Source organism: Sarcophilus harrisii, chromosome 1, assembly GCF_902635505.1.
Source record: "Sarcophilus harrisii chromosome 1, mSarHar1.11, whole genome shotgun sequence".
Classification (NCBI taxonomy): domain Eukaryota; kingdom Metazoa; phylum Chordata; class Mammalia; order Dasyuromorphia; family Dasyuridae; genus Sarcophilus; species Sarcophilus harrisii.
Window position 1 is genome coordinate 8,365,494 of NC_045426.1, and position 24,513 is coordinate 8,390,006.

At 37.8% G+C, this 24,513-nt stretch overlaps 1 protein-coding gene across 1 annotated transcript in view; it reads left to right on the forward strand.

Annotated features, from left to right (window-relative positions):
* Nucleotides 1-24,513, forward strand: part of LOC100934073 (TCR gamma alternate reading frame protein) — a 39,024-nt gene that overhangs the window by 13,937 nt on the left and 574 nt on the right. The window contains exons 5-7 of the mRNA XM_031962023.1: nt 10,220-10,303; nt 17,989-18,312; nt 21,868-21,918. Coding sequence (XP_031817883.1) covers nt 10,220-10,303; nt 17,989-18,312; nt 21,868-21,918 — 459 coding nt within the window. The remainder of the gene's footprint in view (nt 1-10,219; nt 10,304-17,988; nt 18,313-21,867; nt 21,919-24,513) is intronic.

Sequence of the window (24,513 nt, forward strand, 5' to 3'; positions counted from 1 at the left end):
AGGCGGCTGCCTCCTCCTTTCTGGCTCCCATCCCCAGTCTGCCTGCAGCACTTCCTGCATGTCTTCTCAAGTGCATGTGGCCTGTGTCTATACCATACCATACCCCACTTTTGCTCCAATTCACCCAGGTCCCAAACTCCCCCATCACCACCATAATCAATCACCTCTCTATAGACCCTGTAAGCTTTCTGTTGCTTTTACAAGTTGGACTAGAAAGAGTTCTGGGGAACCTTTTAATTCTCCAATTCTGTCATTCTGCTTTTTGGCAGCGAGCATTACATTATAAAATTGTGTCTCATCCTCTCCAACACCCTGTGAACAGGTCCTCTTCCCAGAGGGTGATTTGCTAAGGGATGACTTAGGGGCCTTTCCTAGCATCACCAAGGTAGCAAATAGCAGAGGCAGAATTTGAGCCCAGATATTCCTGATTCCTGTCTGTCCCCTTGTTCACATCTCATGTACCAAGGTCAGTAATTGCTTCCAATATTCTTCATGAGAAAATGAGAGAAATATGAAGAAGGAAGACATTAATATCCTCTCTTCATTCCTTAGTTTCTGAACCAAGTCACATGGTTTTTTGGAGGTAGAATTTGGACTCAATGGCCAGGGAAGAGGCTTCCAATACTGAGGTGCTGTTTCTCCTCATTATTTCTGCTGGTGCTTCATTATCCTGGTCAGTGACCAAGTCTTGATTCAGGTGGCGTGTGCCCAGGGCTGTGGGAAAGATGAAAGGCATCCAAGACATGGTTCTCTTCAAGAGACTTGGAGAAATCACATGACCAGGAGTGAAATAGAATGGCATGTATCTATGGATGACCAAGGCCTGAAGTGGAGGCAGGGAAGGAAAGAGATCTTTGGTCATGGAAGTTGGAGAAGGGGCAATGAAAGCAAAATTAATGACTTCATGAGTCTATGTTAAAAAGATAAAAGAATGAAAATTCTATAAATTTTCCCTTTTTGTACAACAGATGCAATAGAAACAATAAAGAATTAAGGAATTTCCTTTAGAAAATGTTCAGTTAGTTTTCTCTGTAAGAAATGAGGCTCAAAAAATTATGATCTGTTCTTTTCCAAACCATTTTTTAATATCAAAAATTCACATAGTTTCTACCTAGCAATAAGATTTTAGGCATCTTTCAGGCAGTCTCTTAACCACTCCATGTCCCAGCTAACTCTCTAAGCTCAGAAGTTTCAGAATATATTCATCTACATTGGCTGAGGGTCTTCCTTACTTGGCGTTCCCAACAATTAAATCATCGGTCCAGTAAAAAACAAACTAATAAATAAAAATGCCTCCATGTATTCTGTGGATCCTGGAAATTTAAAAGTATAAACAAAAGCTCCCTTCCCCTCAAAGACCATACATTTTATGGGGAAGCAAGTAGGACACATATATATAAGAAAGCAAAAACTATATCTAAAACAGGAGCCAAGGACTGGACCTGTGGTTTCAGTCCTATGAAGAACTTCCAGGTGAAGCAAGTCTATCTATCAATGGAGGCCAGAGCTTTCTCTAAACTTAGTGTTTTAGAGTCTTTCTTGGATTAAAGGGAGCTTCAATTAATTGTTCAGGGTCACATATGTCAGAGCCATGACTTGGACTTGGGCTCTCCTTATTTTGAGAACAACTCTATCCCTTACTCCATGTTGTTTCTCATTAAAAAGAAAGAAATACAAATTAATTTGTGCATTGGAGAGAGCCTGGTAGTGGGAGGGAATTCATAAAAGCCCTTGTGCTGGAAAATAAAGCCGGCCTGGATCTTGGAGGAAGGCTAGGAATTAGAGGATGAGGCAGGTTGAAGTTGTCTAGCTACGGAGCACAGTTAGTATTAAGGCACGGAGGTGGGAGATGAATTTTGCATAGAAAGAACAGCAATAAGGCGACCCCTTTGCCAGACTTCAGAATGCATAAAGATAAACACCATCATGTGTGATGTATCTGCCAAAGGAGGCTAAGTTCAGGCCATGATGGGTTCTGAATACCAAACAGCCATTTGAATTTTAGCTTAGTGAGAGCAGGGAGTCACTGGAGCTTTTTAAAATGAGGGCTTAACATGATTCCCACTGTGTTTTGTGACTGTTCTCCTTGATGTTCTTTCAGCAAGACACTCCAAATCCCTTCTCTGGACATTTTCTCTAACTGCCCACCCCCTGCCTAGAATATTCTTCCTTCTCTTCTTCTTCTCTTGGATTCCCTGGTTTTATTCAGGTGCCAACTGAAATGTCACCTTCCCTCTATTGATTATTTCCTATTTATCCTGCACAAAACATGTATATGCACAGCTGTTTGCTTAGCATAGTGCCTGGGACATAGTAGGTGCTTTGCTGTTCAGTCATTTCCAGTCATATCCAATTCTTTATAACCCCATTTGTGGTTTTCTTGCAAGTTGAAGTGATTTGCCATTTCCTTCTCTAACTCATTTTACAAATGAGGAAACTGAGCACTAAGTGATTTGCCCATGGTCATATAGCTAATCAGGGTGTGATAATGGATTTGAATTCAGAAAGGAGAGTCTTCCTGACTTTAGGTCCAGTGCTCTTTGCAGTATAGTGCCACCTCAATGCCCTAAATGTTTAATAAATATTGACTCATCAACTTACTGGTTCCGTCATCATATACTGCAAATACTTTCTCTCTTATATAATTTTGAATTTATGCTATATGTGTTGTGTATATGTATTTGAATTCTCTCTGTTAAATTATGAGCTCCCTGAATTTCAGGATGATTAAAAAAAAACATTTCTAGCTTCAAATTAAAACAACTTTGAGGTACCACCTCACACTTCTCAGATTGGTTAAAATGAGGGGGAAAGATAATGAAAATGTTGAAGAGGATATGGGGAAGCTGGGGCATTAATGCATTGTAGGTGGAGTTGTGAAATGATCCAACTATTCTGGAGAACAATTTAGAACTATGCATACCCTTTGACTCAGCAGTGCCATTACTGGGTCTGTTTCCCAATAAAATCATAAAGGAGGGGAAAGGACCCACATGTGCAAAAATGCTTGTAGCAGCTCTTTTTGTGGTGGCAAAGAACTGGAAAATGAATGGATGCCCATCGGTTGGGGAATGGCTGAACAAGTTGCGATATATGATGGTAATGGAATATTATTGTTCTATAAAAAATGTTGGAGAAGCTGATTTTAGAAAGGCTTGGAAAGATTACTATGAACTGATGCTGAGTGAAACAAGCAGAACCAGAAATACATTGTACACAATAACAACAAGAATATGTGATGATCAACTAGAAAGACTTGGTTCTTCTCAGTGGTTCAGTGATCCAAAGCAATCCCAATAGACTTTGGACAGAAAATGCCATCTGCATCCAGAAAAAGATCTAAGAAATTTGAATGTAAATCAACATATGCTGTGTTCACTTCTTTTTTCTGTTTTTTATCTCTCCCATGGTTTTTCCCTTTTCCTCTGATTTTTTCTCTCCTAACATAATTCATAAAGCAATGTGTATTAAAAACAAATAAATTTACTAGGAAAAAACAAAAATAAAAATATTTCTAGCACTTAGCACAGTGCATGGGCCTTATTAAATTTTTGAGAAATACTTATTGACTGACTAAATAAATGAATTATAATGGTGACTTTTGAGTCCTCATTTCTTTTTTTAATTAAACCATGTTTTATTAATGTTCTACTTTTGTTATCATTGTTTAATAACTCTTCCTTTTCAAAAAGAACTGGTCTTGGTTTTGGGGTTTCTTTAAGGTACATTTAAGGAAAATTGGATTAATTTTAACAATGTATGCTCCACTCCATATCCCACCACCTCTCAGCTCCTTTAACTATCAGTTCTCTAAAGTCATGATTGGTAAATAGATTGATCAGAATTCTGAAATTTTTGAATTATGTTTTCCTTTTTTGCTACTAGAGACATCATAGAAATTGTTAGAATCCCAGCTTCTCTGAAGCAACATTTTCTTTGCTTTTTTCTGAAACAAGTAAAAATTCCAGGTCTCAAATCCCTCACCAAATGATTTCTCTTCTTTAACAGATTTTGGCTTAGTCAGCCTAGAGATTGTGGATTCACACTCAAATAAGTTACTTATATGTGCAAAACAAAACCAAGGTCCTCTTGGGAAGAATGAAGATGGGAAGACCTAAAATGAGATCATTGTCCATTGAGGAGGCTCAAGTGCCCAGACTAGGCTTGTAGTAATGGTAATAGGGAGGAAGAGGCAGATGAATACAGAGAAATCATGGAAATGGGTAACTGATTGTACAAGAGAGCAGAGATGGTGGCATCTTCTCCTAGAGAGCAACAAACAGTTGACTTCCTGTTAAACTGCCAACAAATCAAACTTAGCTACAGGTAGGTCTGCCAAATTGGCGGTGCACCAAGAAGAGGAACGGCAGTTTTTAAATGAAACAGCAAACCTCTCACTCCCTAATCTAGCAAACACATTACAAATGGGAAGACATTTGGGAGTTCTGTCTGACTACCGATTTTCATCCCTGGATGAAACATTGCCTCTGTTTGTGTCCCGGGACAAGCCTTGTAGTGCTTGTGATGTTTTTGTTTAGCAGGTAATCAGTGTGATAGCTCAGGCGTGATCAAAAGCTTTGCAGAAGGATCTCAGCTCATAGTTCTCAGGAGTGGTGAGTACATTTTTCTTCTTTCTTATCCACATTGGGGAAATTCATATCAATCTAATGCAGCTTTGTGAAGTACCTACTGTGCACCAGTATTGAGCCAGGTACTGGGGATACAAAGATCAGACTTTATCCTCCAGGAGCTTCCATTCAAGGGGACACAACAGTGCACTGGAGAAAGCAGAGCTTTGGGAGATCTGGGACCTGGGTTTGAATCTGACTTGGTCTTTTACCATTTGGGTGATTTTGGACAGGTCAGACCATCTCTCTGAGCCTCAATTTCCTCCTATGTAAAATTAAAAGGTGGGCTTAAGTGACTTCTGGCTCTCTGCCAGCTCTAAAGTTTTAAAAGACTTTTAAGAAGAAAAATCTTTACATACACTAGACAGATTTACACACACACACACACACACACACACACACACACACACACATACACATCCCTGCCTCCCTGATTCTTGGCCATGATCCAGGACAGTTAGAATCCCAAGTGCCAGCTATGAACAGATAGAGCCCACAAGGCATAAGCCTAAAGAGTTTGGTGTGGGCAGACAAGGACTGTGGATAAGTAATAGTTGCTTTGTAAATTGATTAAAAATCTTCTCAAAGAAACAATCATGTCAGTTCCCTTTTCTGTTGAGCTTCAGGATTGACAAAGTCTTCCTCGTGTGACCCTTTCCTCACCCATCTAGGCTAACAATTCCACAGGAATCATCCTCATTTATCCGATTATTAAATCACAAAATTTAGAGCTAAAAAGAGACTCAGAAAACATGGAGTCTAATGTATTCATTTGACAAATGAGGAAATTGAGATTCAGAGACTTGACCCACAGTCACATTGCTAAAAATAAATTGAACCTTCCGACCCAGAAGCAGTACTTTTTTCACTGGACCAACACAGATCTTGATAATTCTTAAGAAACTCAATTAATCTTGAAGGAATTAATGTTTTTGAACTTGCTCACATGGCATGTAAAGTAGGGGAAGGCACATTCACTTGGGGGGTGAGAGGAAAGTCACTTCCAAATGATGATAACATCAAATAATTAAGCCAATCATTTTGGATTTAAGGACTTTTCTATAGATGAGGATAATAGGGTTGAGGCTGTAACTTTCCTACTTGTATTACCAATGCTGTCCCTTATCCATGGCAGACACTTAAAGTATAGAATTTACATAAACATGGATGAGGGTTCTACAGCAACTCTGTACTCTACCTCAAATTTTGTCTTGGGCTGAAAAGTTAAAGCTTATAACGACGGCCATTTGAGAGCAAGTAGCTAACACTTCAGCATCTTTGGTGATGACATTTCCATGTAGCTGGACCCTCTCTAATCCACCTTTTGAAATATGGGATCAGATGGACTCTGTATTAAGTATATTAATAAATCTAAAATTATTAGCAAGTGGGTGACATAAGAAACCTTCAAAAAAATTGGATGCGTTCCTAGGAAATCAGGAGCTTATCAGGGTTTAGGAAGTTATAAGAGGGGAATAATTCAGGAAGAAAGGAAGTATATGAGGTTTTGTGTTGTAGGACCCTGAGCAAATTACTCTATATCTTTATACCCCAGTTTCCTCATCTGTATAATGTGAGGATTGTGGATCCATAAGTGCTAAGGTTAGTTCCAGCTTTCAATCGATGATCTTGTGTGTGCTTAAAATTGTCTTGGACACTTTGATCAGACTAACCAACTAAATTTTCTTTAAGTTGATTGATTCACTAGGGGAGGGGGTGGAGGGAGAGAGGGGAAAAATCGGAACAGAAGGGAGTGCAAGGGATAATGTTGTAAAAAAAATTATCCTGGCATGGGTTCTGTCAATAAAAAGTTATTATAATAAAAAAATTAAATTAAAAAAAAAGTTGATTGATTCAGTCTAACAATCAGTTCACTTTAGTGGAGAAGATATTTAGAAAACTGACTTTTGGCTCATCAATTCACTTAACACAACCAGAGGAATTATGGGTCCAAAACCTTTCACTGTATCTTCCATCCACATTTTCCTTTCTAAACTCATGGTGGCCATCATAGTGAAGACCTTTGTTAAAGCCTAGATTCAGACTTCCTGATGGATGCCCTGATTTTCCTCTGCCCTTCTCCAATCCACCCTTTGAGCAGCTACCAGACTACCCTTCTTCAGACTTAGATGTCCTTCCACTGAATGTACAAGAATCCTCAGTGGCTCCCAAATGCCTTCCAAGTAAAGTTCAGACTCCTCTGCCTGATATTAAAGACCTTAATCTGGTACCACCCTATTTTCCAACCTTATTTGTATTACTTCCTTCTGTGTACTGTACCCTTTAGTCAAATATACTCTGCTTCCCACCGCTATGCCTTTGCTTACACTCTTCCCTCTGCTCAAAGCACATTCCCTCTCCATTTTCATTTGTCAATCTCTTAACCATTCTTTAGAAAATGAGCTCAACTACTACTTTTGCCAACAAACTTTCCCAAAAAGCTAGTCAAGGTATTCCCAGAACCTCACAGGCAGAGAAGGTAGGATGATGAAAAGAGTGTTGGTCATGGAAAAGAGGTTCTGAGTTTGAATCTTGCCTCTCAAGTTCCCTGTAAGTGATCCTGGGCAAGTCATTGGGCTTCATTTTTTCCCCCATGAAATGGGGTTTATATTAATAGCACGTACTTCATGAGGGTCTTATGATGGTCAAATTAAATGATATCTATAAAGTAATACATTTATATGAGCACCTAGTATCATACTCTGCTCCTCACTGCCCCCAAATACTTATGACAGTCTGTGTTTCTGTCAATCAGTTAACGTTGACTGGCTAGTCAATAAACATTCTCTCCTACCTTGGCGTTATTTAAATGTTGGTGTTTCCCCCATGTTTGGTCCAGTGCTCAATACACAGCAGAGGCTTAGTTAATACTTGCTAAAGAGGAGTAAGGATCAAAAAAAGTAAAAGTTTATACATAATACAGGTGTGAATTGAGAAGGCAAAAAATATGGACACAATGAATAATCAGAACAAATCTGTGAATCAATTTTCATTATCAAGTATCTTGGGTGGGAAAGGTAGTGCAGAGGAGTGGATAGGAACCCGCAAGACCTAGCTTTATATGCTGCCTGTGACCTTTCATGTCTCCATGGCCCAGGTAGTTAAGTTTGTGAGAAGGTTGTAGACACGTTGACAGAGGGAGAAGTCCAGGTGTTCCTTATATTAGTCACAAGACCAGTCCCAATCCTGCATCTTCTGTTGAAGATTGGGTTTAGAAAAGAAATGTGAAATTGGAACCATATTTTATAGTATCCAAGCTACTACTGGGGGAATTATGTTCTAGTAATCACACCTATAATGTCACCCGTAAACCAATCAGGGAAGCAAGCTACTAAAGTTTCTGAGCTAGTTACTCAGGCTCATCAGAACTATGAAACATCCTAGAATCAGTAAGCTAACAAGGTATGGAGAAAGCTTGGGGATGATTCCTTAGAAATAAAGAATGGAATGATCCTTAGAATAAGGATGATTCAGGGAGTAACAGAAGAAACATTCAGTTTGGGAGCCCAGATCTCAGCTCAGTGCTTGGCTTGCTGTAAAGGTATAGGAAATGTCCCTGGGATGGATGGATGAATCAATCAATAAAGGCAGAGATTCTCAAACTTTTTAGTCCCTATAAACATTACATTCCTCAAAATTATGAGGATTCCATTCCCAAATATTTTTTTCACTTTTCATGTTATTATTTATCCTATTAGAAATGAAAACAGCTTAATAAAATTTTGAAAATAGTTTTGATATTATTGACCCCCTGAAATGGTCTTGGGGACCCCAAGGATCCCTGGGAAACACTTTGATAATAGACGATTTAGACAATCAATCAATGAAAAGTCATAGAACAGACACGAATGAAAGAGTTTTTCAAGAAGTAGCAAAAGGAAGATAGAGTATGGGGAGGAGGGAATGTTTAGTAGTTGGATTATCTTTAGCGAGCTCTTGGCTTTGAGGATTTTGTAAAGGACTCAGACATTGTGCGTATATCAAACTATTTGGTTCGGGAACAAAACTCATCGTAACAGGTATGTTCCATGTCACCAAGTTGCTGTGCTTTTCATGCTGGTAGCTATGCAGTACTCAATGTGGGGATTCTAAAGACAGTCTTATACAAAGAGAATTTATGTTCAGAGACCCTATGTCCCAAAAGCAGCTCTATTAACTGCTCCTTGGGTGACCGGGGCCAGTCATCTAATTGTTCTCAACATCTCAGTTGTATCATCTAAAAATAAGGGACTTGGGCCAAATAATCATTTCTACATCTCAGTTTTATGAGAATGACAATAACTGACATTTGTAGAGAAACACTGAAGAGCTACATGAAATATTTTAAATACAACATTGCATTTGCTCATGGCAAAACAGTGATCGTTAGTACCATTTTGTTCAAATGAGGAAACCGAGGCTTGGAAAGGTAAAATAGCTTGCCCATATTCATATAAGTTAGTATATCTTGCAAGCATGAATCTCGATCTTTCCTAACTCCAGGCCCAAGGTTTATGACCCTTCCTTCACTGGAACATCCAAGTTCAGGTAAAATGATCAAATGGAGAATCATTTCACGTGCATGAAATTTTGGCATCAAGCATTGGCTACCCAGGACCCTGTCACCCAAGGAAGAATGATTATTTTTTTTCCTCTAACATCATATACTTGAGTGTTCTCTTAAACAAAAGACAAAAAGTTTAAATAGTTCACTATTTGACTATTTAAATTGTGACTGAAATTCGACTTCTTTCCAAAGCTTTTTGGGAGTCTGATTGGCATAGCGCTAAATAAATAGATTAGTTTAGTTAGTATTGTCATCTTTATTATATTTGCTCACCCAATCCAAGAGCATTTACTATTTTTCCAGTTGGTTAGATCAGACTTAATTTGTGTGGAAAGTGTTTTGTAGTTTTGCTCATAAAGTTTCTGATTTTCCCTTGGCAGATAGATTCCTAAGTATTTTATACTATCAGTAGTTACTTTAAATGGAATTTTTCTTTGTAACTCTGACTGTCGGATTTTGTTACTGGTATATAAGAATGCTGATGACTTATGTGGGTTTATTTTATAACCTGCAACTTTGCTAAAGTTGTGGATTATTTCTAATAACTTTTTAGTAGAATCTCTGGGGTTCTCTAAGTATACCATCATATCATCAGCAAAAAGTGATAATTTGGTTTCCTCATTGCCTATTCTTATTACTTTAATCCCTTTCTCAACTCTTATTGCCAAAGCTAGCATTTCTAATACAATATTAAATAGTAACGGTGATAGTGGGCAATTTCCAAGGCTTTTTAGACTTCAAAAGGTGAGCATTTTTCCTAACTTATAATTGTGCTCAATAAGTCATCAAATAAATTAGAAAAACTCTTGTGGAGCTAGAATGAGTATTTTAAGAGCAAGACTGAGAGAAAAGGGGAAAGGAAAAGAGAAAATGAGGAAGAATTTATAAGGATTCAGCACAAATGTTTAGGCTGGAAAACTAAGGTTCATTGAAAATATGACTGAAGTTTAATAAATTTATGGAGAATATACAGACAAAAAAACACCACCGAGACAAACCGTTTGGTCCTTCGGTGTGGTTTGAGTCTGTCGCTAGCTTGTGTGAGTTCCTCAGGTGGTTTTTGCAGCAGGTTGCCCTACAGTGGGAAACGTGAAAATCTTCGGTGAGGGGACAAAGCTCATTGTGACAAGTAAGTGTTTCAATTATGTTTCCATCAGTTTGCAATAATCCCAAGTTAAAAAAATAATAAGGTTCTAGTCATTTGGGGAAGCAAAACTCCACAGCCACTGCATTTCTGCAAGTGAAGTGGATTACTGTCCAGTGGACAGTTGTGGACACTTGACTGAAGTTAGTGACAGAAAGGAAATCATTTTATTCCGCAGGGAATGGGTACAGCAGTTCAAGTCTCAGGAGAGATGTTGGGCTACTTCCAAGGATTTTTTCCTGGGCCATTGTTGTTTTCCTAGCTGTTATAATTTATTTTTGCAAATGTGCCTGATAAGTGTTTAAACCACCTAAGATATGAAAGAATTTTCTCATTTTTATGCCTATGATTTCTCCTGTCCCTTTGACTTTACTGTGGCTTCATATCAATTGTAGAAAATTATAATATGAGGAAAACAGAGAGAAATTGTCTTAATAGTCATTAAAATCTCATTGAAAGTAAAAAGAAGACTTCATGGAACTAAATGTATACCATTTTTACCTTTGACTTTTTTATTATTTAAAGTTTTCTTTTATTTAAAAGACCATTGACAAAATACTATATTCATAAATGTACGTTACTTTCTGTCTTATCTCTGACCACTCAAGAGGGATCAGATATGTTCTATTTAATTGGGGGGACAGGTCAGAACTGGAAGCTAGGGAAAGCATTTTACCTGAACTTGAATGTCCTAGTGAATTCCTCATGTATAAACATTAGTTTATATCTGGAAAAGGAAGGTTGTGAACCTTGGACCTGGAGTTGGGAGAGATCCAGATTCATGCCTGCAAAGAATCCAACTTAGGCTGGAACTTGGAAAGAACTTTCTCCTGAGAGTGGCTCCAAAGTCAACTAGGTGGTAGGTAATGAGCTCTCCGTCACTCGGCATCAACAAAGAAAATGTGGATGGTCACTTGATATTTTAATGGGAATTCTCTGAGGGCCATAGCTTAGCCTAGATTTTGCAGAAATGTGAAATGTTAACTCACAGACTATACAAAAAGAGGTAGGAGATGGGAGGCAGGAACAATAGTTGGCCAACCTTGAGTCCAAATGGTCATCAAGGTCCCTTTAAACTAGAAAAGTATAGGTATCAGTAACTCTGTAACAATGATTTCAATGTAGAAGTTGAACTTCATGGTTTGACAATCAGCTACATAACCATTTAACAGGATCCATTAACTTGGATTTCTTTTAAAAAATGCTGGGAGTTGGGGGAGCTTGAGTTCAAATCACAACTGTTTCTTATCTCCCTCCCCTTGTGTGATTTTAAGGAGATAACAACCTCTTGGTATCTGCTAACTCATCTATAAAATAGAAGAATTTTAGAGCCAGGGGTTCTAGGCATCTGTGAACATTTTGTATATTTTTAGATATATACATATATGTATCTATATGCAGATATATTTATATATGCATGGCGATTGCTGCATTTGATGTACTTAGTTTCCTTGAACTTCTGTCCACTTCATTTTATGTATTTAAAAGCATTATTGCAGGAAATGGTCCATGGACTTCACTGCTGATTGGATCCAGATCCCCAAAATGTTAAAAAGCCCTTGTCTAGACAATTACTAAGGTGTTTTCCAGGTCTAAACTCCATGATGATAACAAAAAAGCTGACTTTTATATAGGGAAAAGCTTCCAGTTTATAAAGCACCTTAAATACTTATTTCATTTGATCCTTACAATAATGATATGACTACAATCCCTATTCCACAGATGAGAATACTGAGATTTAGAGAAATAAAATGACTTGCCAATATCACACATAGTGTCAAAGGCAGAATTTGAACCCAAGTCTCTTCCATCCAGATCACGAATTCTTTTCCAACTCTTTAATATTGAATCTAATGTTTATACAGTAGGAATTCACTGGAGGATTCAGGGACAACCTAACTTCAAATGGAAAAGTATCTCAAATGCAAGAAAAAAAAAGTCACCCAGGTTGCAGTCTCTCCAGACATTATTTGACCACTTGGAAGGAGAATACATCTAAAGAATTTTTCTAAGTACCTAAGGTCTCATCAGTGCTTTCTCACCACCAAGAAATAATGGTCACAACATTTACTGTGCCTGACATTTGTTTTCCTTCTGAAGTTCTTTAATCTTTGCAAAAGTGGGCATGTTCTCTAATTAATCAAATAAATTAAAAAAACTTTCATAAAGTGAAAAGGCATATTTTGAGAAGAGTAATGGAAAGGAAACAAGGGTAAAAAGAAAAAGAAAGAAATAGAAATTTACAGAGAATCAACCCCAATATGTAAGTTAATTAAAACATGGCTGAGATTCAGCAAATTTGTGGACAATTGTGAGACAAAAACAAAATCGCCAAAGAGCTAAGGTGTTTGGCCCCACAGTGTACCTAGATTCTACCTCTGACTGTGCATGCGAGTTCCTTAGATGGTTTTTGAGTCAGGCTGCCCCGTAGTGGGACCTGTTAAAATCTTTGGTCAAGGGACAAAGCTCATTGTAACAAGTAAGTATTTCAATTATATTTCCATCTGGTTTTTAGGCATCCTGGTATAAATCAAATAAATTAGAAAAACTTTCATGAAGTGAAAAGGCATATTTTGAGAGAAGTAATGAAAGGAATCAAGGGTAAAAAGAAAAGAGAAGAAGTAGAAATTTACAGAGAATCAACCTCAATATGTAACTAAAACATGGCTAAGATTCAGCAAATTTGTGGACAATTGTGAGACAAAAACAAAATCGCCAAAGAGCTAAGGTGTTTGGCCCCACAGTGTACCTAGATTCTACCTCCGACTGTGCATGCGAGTTCCTTAGATGGTTTTTGAGTCAGGCTGCCCCATAGTGGGACCTGTTAAGATCTTTGGTCAAGGGACAAAGCTCATTGTAACAAGTAAGTATTTCAATTATATTTCCATCTGGTTTTTAGGCATCCTGGTATAAATCAAATAAATTAGAAAAACTTTCATGAAGTGAAAAGGCATATTTTGAGAGAAGTAATGAAAGGAATCAAGGGTAAAAAGAAAAGAGAAGAAGTAGAAATTTACAGAGTCAACCTCAATATGTAAGTTACTAAAACATGGCTAAAATTCAGCAAATTTGTGGACAATTGTGAGACAAAAACAAAATCGCCAAAGAGCTAAGGTGTTTGCCCCACAGTGTGCCTAGATTCTACCTCGGACTGTGCATGCGAGTTCCTTAGATAGTTTTTGAGTCAGGCTGCCCCGTAGTGGGACCTGTTAAAATCTTTGGTCAAGGGACAAAGCTCATTGTAACAAGTAAGTATTTCAATTATATTTCCATCTGGTTTTTAGGCATCCCAGTATAGATCAAATAAATTAGAAAAACTTTCATGAAGTGAAAAGGCGTATTTTGAGAAGAGTAATGGAAAGGAATCAAGGGTAAAAAGAAAAGAAGAATAGAAATTTACAGAGTCAACCAATATGTAACTAAAAAGGCTAAATTCAGCAAATTTGGGACAATTGTGAGACAAAAACAAAATCGCCAAAGAGCTAAGTGTTTGGCCCACAGTGTGCCTAGATTCTACCTCTGATTGTGCATGCGAGTTCCTTAGATGGTTTTTGAGTCAGGCTGCCCTGTAGTGGGACCTGTTAAGATCTTTGGTCAAGGGACAAAGCTCATTGTAACAAGTAAGTATTTCAATTATATTTCCATCTGGTTTTTAGGCATCCCGGTATAAATCAAATAAATTAGAAAAACTTTCATGAAGTGAAAAGGCGTATTTTGAGAGAAGTAATGAAAGGAATCAAGGGTAAAAAGAAAAGAGAAGAAGTAGAAATTTACAGAGAATCAACCTCAATATGTAACTAAAATATGGCTAAGATTCAGCAAATTTGGGACAATTTGTGAGACAAAAACAAAATCGCCAAAGAGCTAAGGTGTTTGGCCCACAGTGTGCCTAGATTCTACCTCCGACTGTCCATGTGAGTTCCTTAGATGGTTTTGGAGTCAGGCTGCCCCGTAGTGGGACCTGTTAAAATCTTTGGTCAAGGGACAAAGCTCATTGTGACAAGTAAGTATTTCAATTATATTTCCAGCTGGTTTTTAGGCATCCAGGTATAAAGTGAACTTTGGCCCACTTGGGAAAGCAAAAAACTTTAACCCACTGAATGTCTGTGACTTGAGTGGGCTATTTTCCAGTGAAACTGCCATGACTATACGGCTAAAATTAATGGGAGGGAGAAAGCCATTTTGTTCTGGAAGGGATGGGCACACACAGTCAAGGGCTACAGCTCTAGAGAATCTGTGCTACTTCACTGGATCTTTTTGTTATTTTGGAATATTGGCTAATGAAACTGATAAAACCCTTTGTATCAAAAAAAAAAAAAAAACTTGTCTAAATTGGAAATCAAACTTTATATTTTATTAACTGATTCCTCCAGTCCCTTTGACTCTGGGATGGCTTTACAGAGTACGTGCCTGTATGGTTAGATTTCTTTGTTGTTGTTGTAGTATCAAATCAATTAAAATTTTGTGAGCATTAAAAACAGCATTGTGTAGAGCTAAATTTAGCTCATTTGACCCATGACTGCTCAAGACATGATTACAAGAACTTCAATGGGTCAGACTCAGAATGAGCAGTGAGTGCTTTGTTGTTTTTATTTAAATCTCAAGTTAGGCTTCATTTGGAATCAGAAGACCTTGACTTTGACTTTGAATTCTGCTTCTGCCATTTACTGTGTGATATTGGGCAATTAATTTTCCCTTGTTAGATCTTAGTTTCTTTATATAAAAAAGCAGAGCGTTAGGTTAAAGCTGATGATTAGGCTAAGGTCTTTGGCAGCTCTAAATCCATGTTTCTAATTAATAAGGCCTAAGATAACAATAATTATCCTCTTCTGCTGATTTGAGTTAAAAATAAATTCAACCCTTCAGTCACGAATATTTCCTGATAATTAAAAAACAACCAAAAATAGTCTAGATTCATGGAAGACCACAAATTGACTTAGAAAACTACAAATTAACATCATCTATGTTGTATTGTGTTTTGATTTATTTTGTTAAACATTTTCCAATTGCCATTTTCATCTTGTTTGGTTCGTAGTTGGAATTTTACAGTGATAAGTTTAATACCTCTACACCAGATATCTGCTTTCTTACACATTAGGAATTCAAATTGAAAGAATTTTAAGTAATCCTCCAAAAATGTTGATCATTCTTCTATAATTTATCAAATTATTTAGCCTACAAAATTATATTTCTCTTTTCAATATACTACCGTTTAATTGTTGCTGTTTAGTTATTCTTCAGTAACTCATGAGTTCTATTAATTTATTTGATAAGCACTGTATATACTCTTAGACACAGGTTGCACTCCCTCTTCAGCTTCTAAACTGTTTTCTTGAAAATCTTTAGCCCCTCACCCTGACCTCACCATCAAATTATTAACTTATGAGGCGCTTCACCAAACATAGCTTTTCCCTATAGGTTTGGGGATAATGGACCCATAGCTTGTTGCCCATCTTGAAGGAATATATTAGAGCTTGTGATCCACTGACAAACTTTAAGAGGCAAGATCCCTCCCAGGACATGAGGAGGCATCAGTGTAGGATCTTAGTGGAAGAATTTAATGAAATATTGATGGATCCACTGGCTCTTTCTACCCTTCTGGCAGATGCCACATTCAGTGCTAATGATATAGCCAGTTCTTATTAGAAATCCTCAGGATAGCAGTTCCATTATCATCTTTATGATTTATTTACAATATTTTAGAAGGGATCTAAAATTATTCTGTTGCCAATTGGATAAACAAAACCATGGGGGGATGGGGGATGGAAAGTCAATTAAATGATTACACATATCTGTATTTGAAAGATGCTGAGATACTTAGAAAATTCCCAATCATTAGATAAATTCAACCTAGGAAAAGGTAGAAAAATCAGAATTCTTTTAATCTGAGTCTTCAATGATGTTTAAAATTAAATAAAAATTCAAAAGGCAAAGACCATTTTGAAAAGACCAATGGAGTCATTTCTGTGAAATGTTTTTGACAAGGAACAATGTATTATTACTGGCAAATGTATCTATTGATATGGGAGATAATGATATACAAAATAAAATCAATCCTTGTTCTACGAAAAAAAAAATTACCGGTGGAAAGAAACATCAGTTATTAACAGAAGACAGTTTTGAAAGTTAGAATGATATTTTCTTTAGGTACTACTTGGCTTTTCAAATTTAGGATGTGATTGATACTTACAGAAGTGATTTTCTTGTGAAATATCAAGAAAAATGTACACTTAGAAAATGATCCAAAATTTTTCCTGCCCAGTTATGTGTAAAAACAATTTTTAACATTTGTTGGTTTTATTAAGCTTTGAATTTCAAATTCTAATCTTCCCTCCCTTTCTTCCCCCTTCTCTAAATTAATAAGTAATCTGTATAACTTATCTATCTAAGCTGTCTAAAACATTTCCATATCAATCTTTTCTACAAGAAAACTTGAACATAAGTAGAAAAAAATGAAAGTGAAAATGGCAGGCTTTTGTCTGTATTCACATAATATCAATTCTTTGTCTGGAGCTAGATAATATATTCCATCATAAATCCTTTGGGATTATCTTGGATCATTGCATTGCTCAAAATAACCATGTCAATCCCAGTTCTTCATCGTACAATATTGTTAACTATGTACAATGTCATTGTTACAATATTGTAATATTGTTACCGTGAGCAATGTATTCCTGATTCTGCTCACTTTGTTTTATGTCAGTTCATGTAAGTCTTTCCAGGTCTTTCTGAAATCATCCTGCTTCTTATTTCTTACAGTACAATAATATTCCCTTAAATTCATATATCACAACTTGTTCAGTCATTCCCCAATTGCTAGGCCTCCTCTCAGTTTCCAATTTTGCCACCACAAAAAGTGCCGCTATAAATATTTTTCTGACCAGAATTTTTGAGAATTTGAAAGCTCCATATTCACATTCAAAGGCAAAAGTTGCACTCTCATGTACTTCCATGGATCACTGATATGAAATTCACTTTGGCAACAACATAATGTCCTTTGTAAAAATTTCCCAAGCATTTGATAATGTATAAAATCAAATAAATCAGGTGACATTAAAGAGAAAAACTGGTTCCTCAGCATTAACGAGAAAAAAAATCTGATTAATACCTAAAGAAATTCACAATATTCTTCTTAATCCTTCTCCTATCCCCAAACCAGAGTTCCTATGCAATGTGCTGCATCATCAATACTGATGAATACCCAGAAATAATGTTGTGGGAGTTTGTAAGGGATTATCATTTGGAAGAAGACTTCACCCTGTCTTGCTGCTTGACTAGAGAGGGTAGAACTGAGTTGGAAAGAGGCAAATTTTCACCCAATATAAGGATGATCCTTTTACCAATTCATGTCATCCAGAAATCAATGTAACTACCCTCAGAAGTAATAGTTGCCTTATCATCGGGTATTCTTAATCAACAGCTAGATGACCACTGGGGTATAATATATAAGGAACTTTTTTTAGTTTTGGTTTGGACTAGATGACCACTGGGATCCTTTTCACTGTTGAAATTCTGTGAGTCTAAAAAATCATGGTGCCCAATGAGGAATAAGGGGCATCACTCCTTGGCTCCAATAGTATTAAGGTTGACCTACATTAGATGTCACCAATATTATTTCTTCATTTTTTTCAAGTAATTACCTTTATGTTGTTCTCTGGTTTTCTCCACAGAGTCGGTTATTCCAAAAAAACCACCAAAATCCATAATTTTTCTCCCTACTTTCGAGGAGGTGAAACAAAAAAAATCTGGGACCTACATTTGCCTGCTGGAAGACTTTTTCCCCAATGTCATTAAAAGCTATTGGAAAGAAAATAAGTACTCACAGCCTCTGGATGCACAGTTTGGCCCTATCACTGGGAATGGCAGCTCATACTCACAAGTCAGCTGGTTGACGGTACCAGAAGACAGCTTGAGTAAAAACTTCACCTACTTCTACCAACATGAGAATACGGGCATAGAACCCCAGGAAATTCCTATTGCTTCAGTTTGGAAAGGTATGTACTCAGCTCTCAGCTCTCTTGATTAGGAAAACAAAGTTCCCTGTTCCTCCACATTGGTACTTCTCTCTCTCTGCAAGGGTTTTCAGTTAGCTCAATCAAGAACCGACCTCGTTATCAGGAAAAGTTTTGGCCAGTCTCCCCAGATCAATTCAATATTATGTATTAAATACTTATGGTATACTAAGCACTACAGAGACAGATTACAAATAGAAAGAGCTCCTGCCTTCAAGGAGTTTACATTCTAATGGGGGAAGTTAAAGAGAGAGAGAGACGCACATATAGAAATGAAAGACAGAGATACAAAAGGAAAGACAGAGAGAAAGAGACAGAGAGAGAGACAGAGAGACAGAGAGAGACAGAGAGAGAGAGACAGAAAGACAGAGAGAGAGGAGAGAAAGGGTGAGACAGAAGTACACAAGTCACAAGAGGCAGCTGACGCAGGATAGGGAGAAGGAAATGTGAGTTCAGGGAATAAGCAGGGAGTTTGGCTGTTGCTACATATCTCTCAACTTATTTCTGTTTATATTTCCTTCTATTCAAAAAGAATCTTGTATATATTGGATCTACCATTTGTATACTCAGATAACATGGCTTCATAGGAGCCTCATGGGGCCCAGGAATACTTGGGCACATCTTTATCTGACTTGTCCTGACTGATTCTGGACAAAGCATATAACTTCTAAGGGTTCCAGAAACTTTCAAAGACCCTAAGGTTTAAAGGGGGAGCCAACCTGCTTTGGTAGAAGGACTTTCCTTACCTGGGTAGTTTTCAGTTATCACGGGTCCAGTCCCTGTCCTTTTAGTGGTTTCAATCCCTTCTCATAATAAAATCCCCCCAATTCTCCATGACAAACCCCAAGAACTGGTGGTGATGGGGCTCATACATTATCACCCATCAATTTTAATTGGTTGATTGATGAGTGTGGTTGGATATCTGATATTTGGGATCATATACAAAATACGTTTTAAATATTGCTTCTCGGATTAATTATAATTCTGTTGAGGGCAAAACCTCATTTCACTTCTGTCTCTTCTGTCTCTGGTGCCTAGTACAGTGACTGGCACATAATGGATGCTTTATTAATGGATCGGTGGCTCCTTTCCCCACCACAGAGGACAGTATTAAACTAACTCATCCTGGAAAGATGGGCTATGTTGGAGTCATCCAGGGAGTACAGACAGCTTTCCAAGTTCCCTTTGGATCACAATTTACTCCTTGAAATGGATGTGACAATAGCTTAATCAAGGCAGATTGACGGAGTCCTTTTTTTATAGTCTTAATGGCTTTTGTCAGATCTGGACAAATATCTTAGGAGAAAAGTCTCCAGAAATGGAGAAGGACGAGGACTAGAAATTGTCTGACAAGTCCACACAGCTTTTCCAAAGACAACGTAGTGCAAAGTAGATTGGGTCTGGGAATTCCATTTCTGTCACTCCCTGGGTTATTTGATCCAAGTGACTTCTTGACTCATCTATAAAATGGGGATGTGAGGTCCCTCCTAATTCTACATCTATGTTCCATATTCAAAATCCTATTTTTAAAAGAAGAAATTTCATACGTTCTCCCCATGATACCTCCTCATACTGTTTGCATGGGTGCAAAACAAAGGGAGGAAATCTAGGTGTTTTATACCCACATGGATCACTCAAGCTGCTCAAAACTTTAGACCTCACTTGGTTGCATCTTTGGGCCTTGAATGGTTGAGATTTATTTTTTTTTAATATAAAGCTTTTTATTTTCAAAACACATGTATAGTTTTCAACATTCACCCTTGTAAAACCTTGTATTCCAATTTTCTTCTCCCTTCTTTCCCCTCACCCCTTAGATGGCAAATAAACCAATACATGTTAAACATGTGGGATTCTTCTACATGTATTTGGAATTATTTTTAAAATTGGATTGTGTCTTTTTGCCTGAATGATAGGTCATGTCTGCTTTTCATTCTATTGGTTTAAACTGTTTTAGGCAATATCTATATTACTAGTCTAGTTAATGACTAGTTAGCCAATAAAATGAGTCCATTGGCTCTTTCTGTGCAGACACAGCCTAAGAGCCCGAGAGGGGCCAGAGGTAAAGAAATTATGGTAGAGATGGGGAAAGGAGAGAGATATTTCCCTGAATGCTGGCTCAGAATTGCACAGTTCTGTGGCTTCCAGTGAGTCATTCTGTTAAATATATGACTGCTTTGGTTTTCATAGGCGTCCATTTTTTACTTATTTCAAAACCAACAAAAGAGCCAACCCTGGCTGCCCTTTATATACAAGGAAGCCACTTTTAATGAAAACATCCTAACGAATTCCCAGGCAGATAGTTTAAAATCTGTCACTTCAATGAATTGACTACTAAAAAGGTCATGAGAAACTTCCTAATAAAGAGAGCAGTTTTAGTAGAAAATCATGCTTGGTTCAAGTTGGTCCAGAAGCCATTCTGCCAGACCATTCTTGGCTTTAGCGTCAGGCTTGATTTTTATTTTTTAAATTGATTTGTAGCAGGGCAATTTCTTCCATTTGTCTTTTGTCTTTCCTCCTTGTCACTCTGCTGTTCTCCACTTCCCAAGTGTAAAGATACAAAACTCCATGGGTGCCCCTGGCGCATAAGAAGGATTCTAGATTTGATCTTAGAAGATCCCAACTCCAAAAGCTATTTGTAGCAAATGACTTGGCCACTCTGGAGTGTACCAGTCAAATGGCAAAACATCACTCCAATGAAGTATTTTTCCTCCGGCATTTTCCTAACGAGATGTCAACTTCAGTTGACCATTAGGCACCCAATGGCAATGTAATAATGCAATGAATATTGTGGGTTTGAATTATTAAATTAGGTAATTTCTAGGGGGAAAAGTCATTTAGCGATCACATTCAAAGTGAAAGAGAGTACCCATATTTTTATTCACTGCAAAAAGTCCAAGAGTGATTGATCAGTGATTGAAGGCACAAAGATGGAACAATCTCTGCCCTCCAGAAGCTATATTCCACCGGGACAACCCAAGATAGTGACTTTTCACTCAAGAATTTAATTGTCTTAATTGTCAAGTCCAGTCCTTAAAGGAAGGAACACAGGCATGGTACCCTTGAATCCGGCAGTTCTATTTATTCAAGAGACAAACTCTCTTGTCATTCTGTCTGGGCTAAGTGATATCCAAGCTCCTTCCAACATTATACTTAGTTTTGTGCCTAACACATAGTAGGCACTTAATAAATGGTTTTTGATTGACTGACTCCGTTTTCCAAATAAATGATTTTTTTTTTTGGTCCAAGCAATCAGACCATCCATGCATACAGCTAACAACACAAAGTCCCCGAAAAAGATCCCAATTTGTCCGTGATAAAATGTCTCCTGCTTGGTACGTCAGTATCATCATGTTTCCAAACCCAACAATGGAACTTCAGTCCAATGAATGAGTGAATGGAAATAGAAAAAAAAACCACTTACTCCCTGATAAGAATTCTGCCCAAATCCTGTACTTTTCCTGGGATGGATGTCTTTCTGTTGGGAGAAATATGTGCATGTGGCAATTAAATGAATTTTGTTTTGTTTTGTTTATCTAGATTTTAAAAATTCCTCTTCAGAAACATGTAAGGATAAAGACTGGACTAAAGGTAGGTTTCACATTATTAGTTCGTTTGTTAGGCCATGGGGAATTTTTACTCATGATCAACTCATGATCAACTCTTACTCCAGAAAATTGAGGGAGGAATGGAAGCTTCCTGGGGTCCAGAACAAGCCACCCAATGTTAAGGGAAACAAGAGAGGCTGGCTCGTTTATGTAAGGGCTCGTTCTCCTTGCCATAATCTGACTGTACCAGTCCCAAGCTCAAGGGCTTCTGGGGCCAGAAAGCTTAGAAGCTTTTGACTTTTAGGAACCTGCAGCAGCTGTTTGCTGGGAGGCAAGACATCCCAGACCTTTGTCTGAGAATCACCCAAAGTCCTGGTCAGCCCTCGAGACAACAAGACTAAACGAATGGTCTTGCTTCCCAGCCACAGCATTGACTAGTGGTATGCACTCAGTAGAATAAATGTCAGGCTTCTAGTGAGGAAAATATGCATTCATATTCCGGATGCTTACTAACTGCTTGATGCTTGTCAGGTTTCTTGGACTCTCTGAGCCTCAGTTTTCCCATCTGTACAGTGGGGACAATGATACCTACTGGTCATACCTGTAAAGCATTTTTCAAACCTTATTTTCTCTCTGTGTGACATTGGTTAGTCACTTCCTTTGCTCGGTTTCCTCATCATAAAATGGGGGAGGACGGTAAATTTTATGAGAACTAAAATCTCTTCCTGATCTAAATCTAATGGAAAAAACAGGGTTTTATATGCCTTCGAACACTCATTTATGGGCTGGTGGTAGAAGGAGTCCTATCTCCTCCATCATTAACCCACTTTGTCACATCAGGCAAGTCACATGGAATCCTGGACCATTAGAACCAGAAGGGATTCAGTGGTCCTCCAGGACTATCCATCATTTTTATGGTTGAAAACACAGGCTGAGAGGAGAAGTGACTTGTTCATGCACCAACATCACAGAATAAAACTTTCTACAGAAACTCAGGCTCAGGGTTGACAGAAGCCCACATGGGCTGCTTCTGGGGGCCTTGGTTGGTTCTTGGCGGGCATACTTCAAATCTCCAGTCTAGGCCCTTATTGATAATGATAATGACACAAAACACCTCCCATTTTTTGGTCCTTTCAACTTCGCAATAGGTTCTTTCATCTGGATTGGTCTTCACAATAACCCCCTTGGGTGACTACAGTCCCAAATAATAGCTGAGGAGGAAGTTGGCCCATGCCCTGTCAGGTCTAGCTGCTGGGGATGGTCACCAGCCACTGACCTGGAGTGACCAGCACAAGTAATGAAAGCTTCTCACTTGCAGCACTGGCTTCTTTACCCCAGATCTGTGATATCAGCTCAAATAGAAACAAGGTCCCCTAGCCCACACCCAAGGAGCCCTCTGAGTACATATTGACTTAGTTTTAAAATGTAATAAGATCTATTTTATTGAGCTTTTATTTGTTAAGTATTAATTACATTTTGAACTGGTTTATCCAGGAGGCACTGGGCAGTGCTGTGGGCTACAGGGCACAGGTCTGGAGACCACAGCCTTGTGTATTTCCCTCATTCAGAGAAGAAGCCCACTCCCATCCCATGTGGTCAAGCTGTAAGAATTCCATGGGATTTCAGGGGCAGTCCCTTGGACTAACATAACCCCATGACAACTCTGTGGGCAAACGTCTTAAATAGACACGTGCAACTTGCTAGGGTTTCTAAGAACAACTCACATTTCCATGTGTTTTGTATATACAATGTGCTTTTCTTGCAATAATGCAGTGACATGAGAAGCAAAGGTATCATTAGCCCATTTTATAGATTCAGAAGTGTTAGAGTTGGTGAGAGTCAGGGCTATTTCCTTCTTCACTGTGCCTCAGGCTCCTAACCCATACACATTGGCGAAAACTTAGATTATCTGCAATACTCTTCCCTTGGGAGCTAGCAGATTCACCTTCACGGGGGGTCTTCAGGCAAAAACATTTGGGGGGAATGATGTAGATCAAGGGTTCTTAACCTTTGTATCCCATTCTCTTTGGGCAGTTTGGTGAAACCTTTCCATCTCTTCTCAGAATCATGTTTTTAAATCTATTAATTAATTACAAATAACTATGTGCCAGACATTGTGCTACACATTTTACAATTCATATCTTTTTATCCTCACAATTTCTGAGACAGTGGTTAAGGATCACACTACTAGTAAGTGTATGAGGCTAGTAAATTACAAAAGAACCCACCTTACTGAAATGCAGTTAATTGTTTTTTATTAAATTCATGGCCTCTAGGTTATGAGCTCCAATATCTTAGGGATTTCTATCTTAGTAAAGGTTGTCATAGGTGGCTTTTGAGACCCCTTCCATCTCCGACATGGGAATTCCCTAGAAGATCTGGAAGAAGGAAGATTCCATTCAATATTATTGTTTTTGCTTTTAGTAATAATAACTACCATTTATAGATTATACATTAATACTATCATTTATGCTTTAATGTTTACAGAACCTTAATGTTAGTTTTTTTTATCATCATCATCATCATCATTATTATGTTTGTATGCTTCTGAATTACTCCATGAGAAAAAGAGGATCCAAAAAATGGTATCATATAGAAATGTTCCGGGCAAATACACAAGCACATTGGTAGCCTAGAG